The following is a 16,334-nucleotide window of genomic DNA, read 5'->3' as shown; positions in this document are numbered from 1 at the left end:
ACGGCTTCATTAACATGATTTGTGATTTAACATTTGAATATTGCTCATTCAATCCTTTTAAGAATTTGACAACATATTCCTCAGAAGCATAGTCTCGAACAATTCGTAATCCACATGAACATCCATTAACACAAGCAACACAACTAGGAATAGCACGTAAATTTTCTAATTCTTCCCAAATAGCTTTCAACATAGCAAAGTAAGAGGTAACAGTAAGATCACCTTGTTTGAGTGCATAAAATTCTTCTTTTAACGCACCAACTCGAAAGACATCTCCCTGTGAGTAACGACGTTTTAAATCATTCCACAAGTCTGGAGCTGAGCTAATCCACATCACGCTCTTAGCGATTTCAGGGCTGAGAGAGAGGTTGATCCAGGAGAGGAGAAAATTGTTACACCTATCCCATGCTTCAAAATTAGGATCACCTTCACCTGGTTTTTGAATGGATCCATCGAGGAATTTCACCTTGTTCTTCGATCTGAGTGCTCTCCACATATCGTGCGACCACTGATAATAATTTTGAGGTGTCAATTTAAGCGGAATTAGAGCCAAACCAGGACTTTCTCCTGGATGAAGAAAATAAGGGCTAATCGGATCAGAAATTGCAGAGGAGGAACTAGATCTGCCAAGATGTGCCTGGAACTGAGAGAATTGACGCATGAAAGCGGTGAAATTCTCAAAATCTGCAGCGGAATTTGATGAAGGCTTGCATTCGGATTAGCTAAATTATCTGCCATAGTTGGATCTTCTCGCTCTGATACCATGTAAAATGGTACCAAGCTTAAAATTCAAGTGAATTACAAAAATAATTATAAGAAAAGAAGAAGGTTGGTGATGTACTCTCAGGTCATTGAAATTTAAAGTAATGGAAGAAGAATTGAAAAGAAGTGAAAAGAGAGAATAATTGATTAAAAGAACCACCACAGAGTACTGAGTACCAATTACAATATATATAGCAAAAGGGAAAATAAATTACTAACTAATAATGCTATAATTATGTCTAACAAACTAACCAACTTGACAGCTATACAAAAAACAAACTCTATTATGTTACACAATTAACATCATCCTTAGTTTGTAGTGTGAAGATAACATTAGGGATGTGTTTGGTTGACTAATAAAAATGGGATGGACAATTTTAATCAAACATACATACCCTAGGAGTTTAAGTGTTTAACAGTTTATGGGAAAAAAAGGAGTAAAATAAAAGAAACTGATTTTTCAAGGCAAGGGAATTCATAGCTTTTTGGAATTTTCAAAATAATTTTATTAATGAATGTTGACAAATTACACACGTGGAATGTAGCATACAGAATTACAGACACTTAATCACTTCAATACAAGGAACGACAGCTAAATTTTGTTGATCACTTAGTGTTCATTCATAGACATATATTTACAAGAAACCAAATGGCTTCTAACACAACTGGTAAAAATTACTATCAGAGCATAATGTAGGACTACAGGGTACCCTCTTGTTATATGGTTTACACCTTTGTTCCCTTTGCTTCCTTGTATAGTTCCTCAATATGGTTCTGCGCATGTTTGTATAGTAACATTAGTTTATCAAATTGAGGCACTCAAACATCTCATTGTAATTCATAGATAGCCCTTGAATCCAGATACAAGGAAGCTAAAACCAATTTACATTTATAGGCTTGTTCAAATTCTAAATCATATCATTATATGAAGGAGTTAAATAAATAAACAAAGAAACAAGCAAACCACTAAAAACTTGTAAGGTTTGAAGTGAAACAGGGTTATGAAATATTGATCACGGCTTGAAGACAAACCTTATAATACTTGAGCAACTGTGGTCTCTTCAACTTGAATGTTGGGGTTATTAAATCTCTCTCCATGTCAAAGGGAATTGGTTCCAAATGAACAGCCTTTAGCAGCTCAAATCCTCTAAGCTGAGAGAGTTCAAGTCAAAGATTTAATTAGTATGAACAAAATAGAGTATATATATTGTTATAAATGCCTACACGAAAGTGATTAATTATGTATATGGATTAGTGGACAAATGTATTTTAGTATTATCTTTTTCATTATTCTCTCCCCTCTTAATAATAGGAGTATAATACAACAATTACAAAGTTTTGCACTTTGTCCTGCTTAGTAGGAGATATAATAGGGGAAAAAATAGGAATATTATGGATATGAAAAATTAATATTGTCTAAATTTTATTAATAGGACAGTTATTTTTTTACTAGAAATAATATACTATACTATTATCATATATAAGCAGCATCTACCTATCTATCTATTTATAATATATAAAAGTTTATACCAACTCTTTCTACAATGAGTTTAAGCCATCTTTTCTTTATTAATGATGTCACATCAGCAATTCTAATAACTTGGCAAAAAATGAAAATCAACCAATCATTATTTAGTAAAATATTTAAATTAAAACAAAAACTTCTTATCTATTATTATTCAATTGAAACATCAAGTACTAATTAAATGCAATAAACATACATTAAAAGTGTCATAATAATAATAATTATAAAAAATTTCAGTTACAAATATTCAAATTCTACAACTTATACATATTAAGACTGTTACTACTCTTCATTTCTTAATCTCTCATACTAATTGTCAAAAAATTTTTAAATTTAATATAACATTTTTATATGTTTTTCATTCTCATTCATTTATTTTTTTTAATTATTTACATACAAAAAAACTTTAAGAAAAGACAAAGTGTAGCCATTAATGCAAATCAAAAAATGAAAAAAATAAAAAAATAAAAATGCAGTTTTGTATAACTCTAATATAAATAACCTATGTATTTTTTAAAAATAAATAAATTCAAAATCTATTTTTAATATGTTCTCTAAAATATTTTTAATATAACATTTATTAAAATATACAATATAATATAAATAATTTACATCTCCACGCATTGCGCGGTCCCACTCTAGTAGGATTAAGATGCAGAATTTCATATACATACTTGGTGTTTCTGAGCAGTGCTGTTGAGGTTATCCAATAAGTATTTTCTTGCCTTCAGATTATCACATAAAGATTTATAATCTGCAGTCAAATTATGCTCAATTGCCCAATCCTCAAGGGCCTTTCTTTCAGGAACCACCACAGCCACCAAGAATGACTCAAAACTATTTCCATACACCCAAATCTGCATCCGGAAGGAAATTTGTTATCCATATTTAACAACATAAGTTTAGTAATTGAGAAGAATTACAATGCTATATTATAAGTGCTGATTCTCTGAGTTTATATAGAAACACACCGAAGTTATAAGAGGGCATTGCAGATACTTGTTCTCTATGCTCTCCACAGCAATATATTCTCCTTGAGACAACTTAAAGATGTTCTTTTTTCTATCAATGATTTTCATTGCTCCATTTGGTTGCCACTCTCCAATGTCACCTGCAATGATTTCCAAATCAAGCCTTTACATATTGCATTTAGAGTTCAAGTTATAACTTATAACTCTTGCACTGATTTATTAATTAAATGACAAGTCACTAGTCGGTATCTATAACAAAGTCACTTTAGTGTACGTGGCATAAGTCACTGGTGAAAACTTAGGTGAAGTTGACTTCATGTGAAGTTGATATCTGAGAACCGTTAGATAAAACTTTAGTCAAATCAGTCAAATGTCTAACGATTCTCAGATATCAACTTCACGTGAAGTCGACTGCACCTGAGTTTTCACCTAAGTCACTTTAGTTAACTCTGAGAGCAACTAAGAATTTCTCGCATTTAGAGGCAACGTAACAGGTTTTAATATTCTGCATAGTTAACATTTACCTGTATGAAACCAGCCATCAACCATAACCTCATGAGTAAGATCTTGACGCTTGTGATAACCAGAGAACAAGCTAACACCTCTGAGGCAAATTTCTCCACGTGGCACACTGGAAAGTGCATCATATCCCATCTCAGGCACTGATTCAAGCCTTGCTTCAATGGTTGTCATGGGGATTCCAACAGTTCCTGTCATTGAATACACATCACCTATTGCTGTGAAACACCCAGCACAGCTTTCAGTAAGACCTGTTACATCAAATTGAATATACAATCATCAACAATTTCATCCTATGAAGCACGGACACTTTGCTAAATTGTCGTGTTCGCGTGTCGAACATATTTTGGACACGACACTCATCGACACTCGTCCGACACACGTGTCTGCTGTGTCCAAAACGTGTCTTAATATAAAATAAAAAATTCTTCACCAGACACGCTTGGACACACCTAAATACCATCACGCGTCGGCGTGTTCAGTCTTATTCTTAACATATATTCTAGAAATAAATTTAGATATAGTATATATTATTATTTATTAAAACAAAAAATATTTTAAATACTTGATATAATTAAAATAAGATATTAAAATATAATTAAAAAATTAATTTCTATTTTAATATCAATAAAATATCAAAATATTATTACGCTTTATCTAAAAAATAATTTATATTTTATATGTATGCGTGTCCCGTGTCTTATAAGATTTTAAAATTCCCATTTTCATCTCTACTCAAAGACACTGAAAGATCAAAGTTAATACCATATCCTTGTGATAATGTAGATCCACTAGTGACCCTCATAAACTCCTCAACATGTCTAGGCAAAGGAGCAGCTCCTGATAACAAGATTCGAACTCGTCCACCTAATGCTTGTTTTGTCTACCAATTATTCAAACCAATAATGTCTTAGCTTTTTAATTCAATCTTTCATGAGTTTTCTATCTTGCTAGTAAAGTATTGATTTAAGTTTAAAGCATACCTTATCAAACACAAGCTTATCAAACAAAGGTGCTGCTTTGTGTTGTGGAAGACCCTTCTCTAGATTTCTCAACTTGCTGTTGTTAGAGTCAAGATTAGTTTACATATGAATAGGTAATTAAAACTGTCAAAGAGATTAATTAGTGATAAAACATACTAGTTATATGCATAATGAAACAATGCACTTTGCAGTGCTCCTCCAGAGGAAACCTTGTTGTTTATACCTTCAATTGCAAAATAAAAAAAGAAAGAGGAGCTTAGAATTAAAAAATACTGGAGCATTATTTTCATATATGATAATATCATAGAAGAAGATAATTAATTACCAGCATAAATACGGTCAAAAACTCTAGGGACACCACAAAATATGGTTGGTTTTAGTGTCTGAATATCTTCCAACAGGAACCTAACATCCTGCAATATTTAGTGTGAAAAATTCAAAACTATGCCTTAAAAAGTATATAATATAAGATGGAAATGATATTAAATTAAACCAAATTATATTTCATGAAGTGAATATGGAAGTCTTACTCACCCCTTGCCAAAATCCTATTGAAGAGTTCTTGTGGATGCAATAAGTTTCCATTATCTGGTCATATACATGTGCAAGAGGAAGAAAGGAGAAGTATACATCTTCCTCTGTTGCCTACAAATATTCCAATTTCACAACTTTCTTTAATTGTCATATATCTTAAGAGGTAATAACTTTTTGTAACAAAAGAAGATTAAGATGCTAATGAAGTAAGAATAAAACTTCTTATAGCATACCACTCTGTCTGTTAGTGAAATTATTTGGTCAATAGACAAGACTTCAGCCATGAAAGCTTCATTCTTGATGACAACACCTTTGGGATCTCCAGTTGTTCCACTTGTGTACATTATTGTGCAAATATCAGTCTTCTTTTTTGATGGTAGATCACAGTCCAAACTTCCCTGATAGACAAAGACAAAATAGAGAAGAATATGTTATTGCAAAAAATTATGAAAGAATACTCAATGTGATTATAAAGCATGTTTCTATACCAAGTGTAGAAACTCTCCCCATGTGAAGCAACATGTTCCAAATTTCTCAGCTTCCTTCTTTTGTGTGCTTGAAACACTTCCAAAGCTCACAATAGCTACACCATTATTTTAATTAATTCACCAAATGAATGAGGAAAAACACTTAATAATCTAACTAGCTAGGAATCATTAAGGTTTAATATAGAAATATGTTCAACCTACTTTTGAGATTTGAACAGCACCTTTCAAGACAAGACAAAATCTGCACAAACATGAAATCAAAATTGACATTATTCTAAATTTCTACTCCAAATAAATTATTGTGCTAGCTAGGGAAACAAAAAAAAAAACTTACAGATGGAATCTTATTTTCTTGTACAAATGCTATTGAAACTTCAGCATGATTTATAATAAACTCCACTGCATTAGGACCTGGTAGGCATTATAATTCCATGTTATAAGAAAGAGAAACTATGTTACATTATGAGTGCTGATTGTTGAGTAAAAAAGCTCCAAATTAAGAAATATTCTAAGAAAGGAAGGAAAAATCATACCAAGGGTATCATATAATGGAACATATGTTACTGCATGGCTATTGCAAGCCTACAAAACAGGGTAAAAATAAAATTGAATCAAGTGATTATATCTTGTTGGAATAAGATAATAATAGAACTTTAAAACACATTATTGATGAGTTTGGAAAACTCTTATTTAATTTTGATGATGAACAAACATTATTAAAATATTTAATTACAAAATTATTAATTTGATCTTAATTCATATTTACTTAATTAATAATTTTGTTGTGCAGATTTTATATTGGGCCGAAAAATGAGTTTCTGATTTAAGCCCAATAATCAGCCTTGCTGCATGTTTTATATTGAGTGGCTGAATTTTTATATTGATGGGTCAAGCTCAATATTGTTACAACCAAGCCCATGGTTAATTTTGATGAAAGTTTCTTACTTGATCCGAAACAAAATTCATCAGGAAAGCAAATGATAACTAGTTGGGCCAGTTTTAATTTTAATGCTACAAAGCCCAAATCTTATTGTTGATGAATGCTTCCAAACTTGGTCCGAAACCAAGATAAAATGAAAGCAAAATGCTTCCAACGGATCCAAGCTTTTAACCATGTGATGGATTTCAAAATCTATTACATTGTTAATTAATGCCTGGGAAATATGAGAGAAAAAAGTTTAGCTGAATTGATTGATGGCCATAATGACTACACGCCACTCTAAGCTAGGGAAGTAAAAGCAACTTTTACCAACAAAGTGGTTTATCACATTGAATTATTTTTCTTCTAAGTTGTTTATTCTCTCTCATCTCTTTCTTGTTTCTTCTTCGGTCCTTGTCCATGAAGCTATGGACGCTATGCTCATCAACAAAGAAAAAGAAGAAGTTGCATGCCTAAAGACCATCGAGTTGATGGCACGAAAAAGAAAAAGAAAGTTATGTAGTGGCTGAGATTTTCACCAAATGTGGTTAGATTTGGTGAGGTAATCTCGAGCTCTTCATGCTCAAAAAGGAGGATGAAGATTCGGCCAGTCAGGGAGATTCTTGAAGCATGGTTTGTCTTTGATTCTGTTCAACCATCACAGGAAGTAGCTAGAGTGGCGAAGTGATGGTTGAGGCAGAGATTGAAGCAGATGAAGTCATCATCATCATGAAGCATCAAGGGCCAGAAATCCATCTTGGAGAGCAAGCCAATGATGGAGAGCTCGGATTGATGAAGAGTGGTGATCAAGAAAGGACTAGAGGTAATTGCATGATGGGTTTTGCATGGTTATCTCTTCTCTCTTTATGTGGCCGAACCGGTTCTGTTTCTTGAAGGAGGAAGAAGTTGGTTTGGGTGTGGCTTCAAGTGTGGAGGCTTCCCTCTTCTTTAAAAAGAGAGAACAGCCATTGTTTGAAGTAAGGAGAAAAAATTTGAGAGTGCAAGGCACAGAGTTCTCAGAGCTACCTGAGCTAACAGTTTTCTCTTTTCCTTCAATGTATTCAGTTTTGTATTTTTCTGTTTAATTTTGTCATGTCTTGAGTCTCATGGAAAAAGGCAAACAAGTGAGGTTTGTATGAAAAAGCCATAGAGCGGAAAAAGGCAGAGAGTGTAAAATTAAAAGAAAAAAGTCATAGATGTCTTAGAGGTCCTTTGTTCATCTATGTTGTGTTTCATGATTCTGTGGGAATCCCCTTGTAAGTTGGGTTAGCACTTTACAAGTTGTAATCAGATTGATTATAGTGAAATTCCATCATGTTTGTGATGGAGACTGGATGTAGGCTGTACTACACTTAGCAGCTGAACCAGGATATATCTGGTGTAATCTTCTTCTCCTTTCTACTCCATTTCTGTTTCTACTTCACAGGAGTAAAATCCAAAATTATCTCTTGCCAAGTGACGAGACAAAAAGAAAAGTCTCGTGGCTAAGGACGAGACAAAAAGAAAAGTCTCGTGGATAAGGACGAGACAAAAGAAAAAGTCTCGTGTGCAGTGATGAGATAAAAAGACTAAAAATTTTTAGAATTGGTCCAACAAGTCAGCAAATGCAATCAAGCAAAAAATGGGGCTAAGATTCAACCGCCCTTCTCTTAGCCACTAAAAGCATCAATTATAAATACCTAAATTACATTGATAATAGTATATGTAACTTTTTTTAAAAATAAGAGTGAAAGTACCAGTTATCTTTATTATTTTTAATTTTAGTTATTGAATTGGGAATAATTTCCTTCATGTCACATAGAATACTGGAATAATTATTTTCTTTTATATAAAAAAAGCATTGTTTTGAAGGGAAAAAATTAAATAGAATATATAGAAAAGTATTTTTTTTTTGTTTATTAGAGGTATTGATTAGCCTTAGATCAAATGTGAATAATAATTTTACTATTTACAAATTCTATACCTCCATTGCAATAATCCATTCAGGGCAATTGGATCCATAAATGCCACAACGATCACCCTTATGGTAAAAAAACAAAAACAATAGAATTAGATTATGAATTCACATGCAATGATTCACATTTAAAACTATCAAGAACATTGTAAGAGCAATAAAATGTTGCATACTCACAGGATTAACCCCTAGGCTTCTCATGGCAGAACCCATTTGGATAGAAGCATCATAAACCTCTTGATATGTCAGCCATGCATAGGGACCTGCCTCCTAATAATTCACCTCAATTTTCTCAGTATATTCTAAGGGTTAACAGAAATAACAGATTTTTTTTTATTAGGTGGAATCGATTACATAAATTATACAAATTCATAGACTTATAGTACCTTGGATTCTGTTTTCTGACGCCGGCCGAGCATTCGACAGTTGGGATTCCTCTTAACAGAGTCCCTGCCAAAAGGAAACATTAAAACTGCTAAGGAAAGTTCTAAAACCAAATATTACCATTATACTGTTTGTTCCATGAATCTTCTTCAAATAAACTGCTATACTTGTTATATTAATCTTGTTTTCAATCAAAACAAATTCATTATTTATTTGGCAACCATTGTTTAATCTGGATAGATTAGAGAATCATTATTAGAATGAAATAGCATTTAATTGATAAATTGATGTATTAAAATCAAGAAATTAAGGATATATAAAACTAACATGTGCATTGATACAGACTAGTTAATTAAAGCCAGTAAACACATGTTAAGTAACATTAGCATATGCAGCTATTATATGCATTGTGATTTGGTCAGTGTGATTATGGTCACAATTACATTGTGCAATTACAAATGATCTAAACTGAATACTAATACAGAACAAGCTCATTTTGAAACAATTAATCACCCTTTTAATAAAAGAAAGCATTATTTTGTTCAAAGCTACAAATGGAAAAGCTTATTATGCAAAGATGCATGATAAATTCTATTCATTTCCATAATTCTATGTTAAAATAAGTTTTCACTAACAGATATCCTAATAACATAATCTAAAAGTAGAATATATAGTGTAAAAAAATAAAATGTTTAAGGTTTAAAATATTAAGATATTATATTCTAAATTTAAAGAGTGCTATTAAGACATATTTGGATATTTTCTTTAAGAAAAAGACATAAAAACTCGATATTTTCGATATCTTTTAAAAGACAATAACACAAATACATTTTTTTTTTGTCCCATAAATAAAAAACTTGTGTATTTTTCATAATTCCTAAAAACTAATGAAAAAAAAAAAGAATGGTATAAAAGAAGAAAGTGACCTGAAGAAGTCCCAAGGTGAATGTAACTGAGGAGGTACTTGCAAGAGAGAATCTTTGGCATATATGCATCTATACACAGCTCCTACTGAGGGCTTTCCATTACTTGCTTCTCTTCCTTCCTCAACTTTCACAGTATAAACCTCTGCCATTCTCAATAATAACAATGTTCACTGCACTGCACTGCAGGTTACTGATTTGATTCAGAAACTCTATGTATTTTACTGCCTTGCAGGTCTATAACACACACAACACAAGTGGGGTTTTATGGGGCAATAATTGTGTCATAAATAAAGAGAGAGAGGTTGTTGCAATCTTAGCTTGCATGTGAGTATCTGTGACAGTAAGAGAAAAGTGTTAGGAGAGTTGGTTGAGCCAATCCTATGCAATAAATTCACAACTTAAATTACTTATGGGACAGGTTACTCTCTAGTCTCTCTACCTTTATATATATAACAGTTTTTTCCAGCTTTGATTTTATTAATCACTCTCTCTCAAAATCTTAATTTTGTCTTTTCCTCTAGATGTTGCATGTTTTCTTCAATTCATGACTAGTTCTCCATACCCTCTATTTATATACTTGATTGTTATGTGCTAATGGCTGTGAAAGTTTGGTGAATCTTATCAGTGTTATCACCCTAATTATGTGATTATCCCAATATACAAATTAATTTACAGATATTTAACCACATGGCTTCCCAACAATGCACCCTGAAATCCTGCAAGAAAACCAGCTAATTTAGTGCTATACAATTATACATACTGCATGTATAATTAACAAGCATGAAAGGTATAGTACATAATATAGAGAGGGACCATAACATAATTAATAATCCCTTAAGAAAAGTAAACATAATATGGTACCCAATATTGCCGGCTATTATTCTGCATGTTTTAATTAGTTTGAGAATTTCAGCACACACATATTGTCAAAACTTTCTTGCATCATCATAATGCTTATTATTTGTAGTGTAGTGTGTGCCAAAATTTTGTCCCTACCATGCTATACCTATTAATTATTCTTCATTCTTCAACATGTTCTCCCATGCTATTATTAGTAGCTTCTTCAACCACTATTTCTTAAAGGTCCAGAAGATTTGCATATATATATAGGACAATTATTCATGCATGCAGTTGGGAATTGGTGTAACAAAATTGTTTTTCTTTTAATTTTTCTTGCTATTATAATTATTAATTTAATATTTTTCATTTAATTAGAACTAATATACAAGAATTAAAGAAATTAAAATTAAAATGCCCCTGTTTAGTGCTTGTTTTGGCGCCAGTAAATCGATAAATTTTTTTTTAATGAAAATTTTTTTTAGTGTATTTAGCAAATTTCTAATAGTAAAAATAAAAATATTAAAAAAATAAAAATATCTTTTTTTATCTGAGATATTCAAACATAAATCACTTTTACTTTTGTAAAAGATTCTTTTAAAAAATATCATTAAAAAAAAGATAACAGTTGTGTAATTAAAACAAGTCCTTAATTTTATACTAAACTAGTTACTGACGTGTAATTAAAACAAAATTAGAAAAATAACAGTTGCTTTATTAATATGTGAAAATGATAAAATATAAAATAAAGTACTACTAATTGTGAGACTAATTAATGTAGGACTAACATGACGAAAGGAAAATTTGCTATAGTATCTTAGATGGTTGAACAGATCTTAATTAATTGAATAGTACGACAAGGAAATTTGCTACATAAGTTTGACATTTTGGAAAAACAGATCATATGATTTCTAACCAACCAATAAATTAAGGTGTTGGAGACAGCCAATTTTCTTGTTTGGCAATCTAAACGGTTAGATAATTAGATTATGTTTACCATGTCATTCCTTCTTAAGTTGCAAAGTCTTCACGCCAATGAAATAAAATTTAAAAAGAAGGAAAAATTAAAGAATATATTAATAAGCATATTATTCTTGATATGCACTTTGTAAGTTTAAATTATACCGACTAAGTCAAGCTTTATTACCAGAAATAGAGACAATTTTCTCTCAACATTAAAACGAGAGTAAATACATCAAATTGTGGCAAATTGAAAATATATTACATACTCACAAGTCACAAGTCACGCCTAACTTTCTGTGCTACTTTAATGCTCCATACAACATTAATCATGCATGTATTTATCTAGGCATGCATAGGCCATGCAATGATCGATATAAATATATAATGACATATCTTGCACAAAAAATCTTATACGAAAGGTATGATTTTTATTTCTTTTTAGGGAAATAATTCTATGACTAATGTTAGATGTATTTATTTGTGGATCCATCATTTCATTTTTATATATAAATATAGAATTAAGTGTGAGTTTTATTTGTGTGAAATTTACATTTCATAATATAGTGATGAGTTGATAACTTTGTTAACACGTGACACAAATAAGTTATTTTAATGAGAAAGTCTAGGGATCAGTGTTTTTATTAAAATTTAGTCAACACTTAACTATTAAAAGAAAAATGAATAATCCTATATCATCTTACACCGTTAAAAATATTTATGATGGCTAATTAATAGCTACACATCACAATTTTGTTGACCCCCTAACACTCTTCTATTTTAATACTCTATTTTTCTTTTTTCCGTTCACTAATAACAATTCATTTTTAAATTTTATTTATTCCTAAATAATTAGGATTTATAAAATTTAGACAACGTTAATTAAGATAATATCCTAAAAAATAATCCATTGAGCATTTTTTTTTTGTTTTCCACGGTATCCTTCGACCGGTAGGACAAGGACTAATCCGCCGTAGATCGGAGCTCCATTTGTGTTTGCTAGAGAAGAAAGATTTGAAAATAACGGTTTTCTTGAATATCTCTTATTCAAAGACTTATCTAAGATGATAAAATAAAATAAAATTTCAACAAAAAACTTTGGGTAAGAATTTACACTATTGAATGATTTTAGTTTAAATTAGTTCCACTACATATTGGATATCCTAAAGTACTATTGAAGAACAATAATATTTGTTCCTGATTATTGACACTATGATTCAAACCTTTTTCTTCAATGTTGTTGTCACCAAAATATATCCTCATAATCAATCTCAACTTTGGGGATGGACTGTATCTTGTTCCAATCTTCACCTTCATGAACTCTGCATCTTTCCTTCAGAACACAACAATCTATGATGATTAGACATTCTAGTGAATCCGGTAAACCTTCTGCTGGTAAGCATTGAAGCTTGGGACATTGAGAAATCTCTAAGCTCTCAAGTCTTGTAAGATAATGAAGCGAAGGAAGAAAATTCAAGCTTGGACAATCTACTACTGTAAGATGAGTGAGGTTAGGCATATCCCCTGCTTTCAAATCCTCCCATTGTTGCAAGTTCTGCAGATTATGAAATGTAAGAGACTGCAAAGATGGAAAACTATTTGGACCTTGGGACTCGTCATCCACACGTGTCAAATCATGCATCTCTTCCACATAAAGATGTTTAAGCATTGGAAGCTGGCCAAGAGAAGGGAAGACTTTACAATAACGACAATTTTGCAAAAGAATTCTCTCAATCTTGCAAAATGTTGGGTTTCCCAACCAGCTTGGAAACATAAAACCACCATAACCTGTTATAGTTAACCATTTGATCCTGTTATGAGGTTGAAGACCAGCCAAGATTTGTTGCTCTTCTAGGCCATCTTTAAACTCATTCCATTGCAACTCCAAGCCTTCCAAGCAAGGCTTTTGTTCTAACTTAGCCGCGACGGCTTCTCTCATATTAGTCACATTTTCAAGATTGACTAAACATATGGACCCATGAAGGAATCTCATGTCTTTAAGCTCTTCTATGCATTGTCCTTTCTCTTTGCCTACAATAAACGCTGATAAGGTTTGAAGGTTTGTTAACTTTCCAATTTCCTTTGGCATAGAACTAATTTGGCGTTTTATGTCCAGTTCAAGGTGCCTGAGGTTGGTAAGATTTTTCATCTTTTTGGGCAACTGAAGTAGTTTGAAGCAGTTGTTGAGCTTAAGTATCTCTATCCCATTTAAATCTGTTACTGATTCAGGTAGCTTCTCAACATGAGTTTCCGAGACATCAAGGTGACGGAGGTGTTTCAAAGTTCCAATTGAGTTAGGCAGCTCACTGATATTGGAAAAGCTCAAATTCAGCACCCTTATGTATCTGAGATTCAGAAAAAACTCATAAGGGATTTGATCCATTTGGCACACACCTTGAGACAGCAGAATGAAAGTTCTCAGACGACCACACTTAAGGAAAGCCTTCAGAGTTTCTACCTTAATGTCTTTACATACCAAAGATGAATGTCTGACACATCTCAAATCACCCCATGGCAATGACTTGCCATCCTCCATTCTAAGACAAACTTCATCAGAAACAAACTGAGCAAGGTCATGAATGAGCTTGTGCATTTTATACACTGGCTGAGTTTGAAGATCTTGGTGTGAACATTGAAAAAAGGACCTTTGAAATAATATATCAAAATACTGTTTGCCAATGTCTTCAGCTCTTCTTGTTCCTCTTGGTTGAACAAAGCCTTCTGACACCCACAATTGGACCAAATCATCCTTCTTGAATTCAAAACTTGCAGGAAAAATAGAGCAATAGGCAAAACACCTTTTCAAGCAAGCATCCAAAAGATCATAACTTAGCTTCAATGCTGGAATTACTTGACTTCGATTCTCTGGAATGTCCCATGTGTTGCTTTTCAGGACAGCATCCCAATCCATTTCATCGGATCTAAAACGTAGGGCACTTCCGAGAACTCTAGCTGCCAGTGGTAGCCCATCACATTTTTGTGCAATCTTGAAGCCAGTTTCCCTCAATTCTAATTGTTTGTTAGTATCATGTCTCATGTTTGAGAATGCTCTTTGTTTAAGCAATTCCCAACAATCTTCATCAGACAAAGTCTTCAAATGGTACTGGTAAGGAGAAGCAGTGGCAACAATTCTTGAAACAAGCATGCTTCGTGTCGTCACCAGTACTCTACTCCCTCGAGCAGCAACTCTCAATGGCAAGCACAACACATCCCAATTATGTTCATCCTCATCCCAGAAGCCATCTACAAGCACACTCAACAATTGACCTTGTGACTCTTTCTATGTTATACTCAACAGAAACAGATACCCAAATTTTCAAATCAAAGTTGCTATCCACATCAACATTATTGTAGACAAGTTGAGCAAGAGTAGTTTTTCCCACACCCCCCATGCCCACAATCGCAATCACTGAAAGATTCGACCTTCCCCCCATTTCCTCATCCAACAACAATTTTATAACTTCCCTCTTATCACTTTCTCTTCCAATTACAACCGACTCATCCAATAACGAACTAGTTTGAAAATTGCCTACAGTAGAACAAAGCATACCCAATTTGTGCAATTCATCTACAAAGGAACCATCCATTTCCCTAGCTAACTCTTCTAGTTTATTCTGCATCTTAACCATCTGAGAGGGAATACTAAACTTAAACTTAGAAAAGACCAAGTTCCTGACCTGATCCTTGTTGGTGAAGTCAAGGTTGACATCAGCAGAAGCAAGTTTTGAGATTTCCAAGGCAAGTTCATCTAGAAAGTCCTCAGCTTCATGCAAGGCATTCTGAGTGTCCCTGAGCCAAAGGTGTTGGGCCTTATTATGAGAAGAACAAGAAGATGAGTGATTAATGGCTCTAACATTGTCAACAAGAGACTGAACCTTGAAGAGTGTCCTTTCAAGCTTGTTGAGGTCGTTGTTGTCAAAACCAAAGAGAAGAGAAAGCTCTTTATGAGCAAAGCTTGTGAATCTGTCAAGGATAACCTGCAAAGAAGCAGAGACTATGCCTGTTTGAAACAGAACACTTTCCATTCTCACTCTATCTTCAACCAACTCTAATGCCAACCAAGTATATATATTAAATCTATTATAACATTGCTAAATTTAGTTTATAATGAGAATCATTCTGTTTACGTGTCACTGATACCATCTCTAAATAAAGACTTTATTAATGCAAATGTTTTAGATTTTTCTGCACCAATGACTATCTTTAAAAGAGACCTTGAATGACTTTTCTAACTCCTCTCGAAAAGAACCCTCCTTAACACCAGATACACACCTATTCACATTCTTCCCCTTATTTTTTCTGATGGCATGGTCATCTTCCTCACCGTATTTCACCTTCAACTGCTCGCCTCCTCTCTCCTTCTCTCATTCTCCTTGAGTACGGAATACATACATACTGTTTCTCTACTAGGGTTTTTGATTAAAAAGTAATTTGCACTCAGTCTTTTCATTAAAATTGATTATTGATCATTATTACTGATTTCTTAATTTTTTGCCATCATATATTCTTTTTCTTTTGGGATTGTCCCTTCCTTCTTCTTATTGTTGTATATCGTGGATAGAAGAGCCACCG

General features: G+C 32.7%; 1 protein-coding gene and 1 pseudogene across 1 annotated transcript; both read right to left on the bottom strand.

Annotated features, from left to right (window-relative positions):
* Nucleotides 1-1,240: 1,240 nt before the first annotated feature.
* On the bottom strand, nucleotides 1,241-10,226 carry LOC107471891 (probable CoA ligase CCL6). The gene is made up of 19 exons (XM_016091417.3): nucleotides 9,966-10,226; nucleotides 9,042-9,105; nucleotides 8,833-8,925; nucleotides 8,665-8,721; nucleotides 6,316-6,364; nucleotides 6,117-6,193; nucleotides 5,984-6,023; nucleotides 5,783-5,877; nucleotides 5,528-5,692; nucleotides 5,295-5,405; nucleotides 5,086-5,173; nucleotides 4,917-4,983; nucleotides 4,761-4,836; nucleotides 4,543-4,660; nucleotides 3,783-4,028; nucleotides 3,259-3,398; nucleotides 2,962-3,144; nucleotides 1,795-1,914; nucleotides 1,241-1,536 (listed from the first exon to the last, which is right to left on the bottom strand). Exons 1-19 carry the CDS (start codon nucleotides 10,112-10,114, stop codon nucleotides 1,489-1,491), a joined length of 1,986 nt encoding a protein of 661 aa, XP_015946903.1. The 5' UTR covers nucleotides 10,115-10,226; the 3' UTR covers nucleotides 1,241-1,488.
* A 2,642-nt stretch (nucleotides 10,227-12,868) lies between these two features.
* Nucleotides 12,869-15,787, bottom strand: LOC107471704 (putative disease resistance RPP13-like protein 1; annotated as a pseudogene).
* Between the last annotated feature and the right edge of the window lie 547 nt (nucleotides 15,788-16,334).

Source organism: Arachis duranensis, chromosome 10 (assembly GCF_000817695.3).
Source record: "Arachis duranensis cultivar V14167 chromosome 10, aradu.V14167.gnm2.J7QH, whole genome shotgun sequence".
Lineage (NCBI taxonomy): Eukaryota > Viridiplantae > Streptophyta > Magnoliopsida > Fabales > Fabaceae > Arachis > Arachis duranensis.
This window is presented reverse-complemented; position numbering and strand designations above follow the sequence as displayed.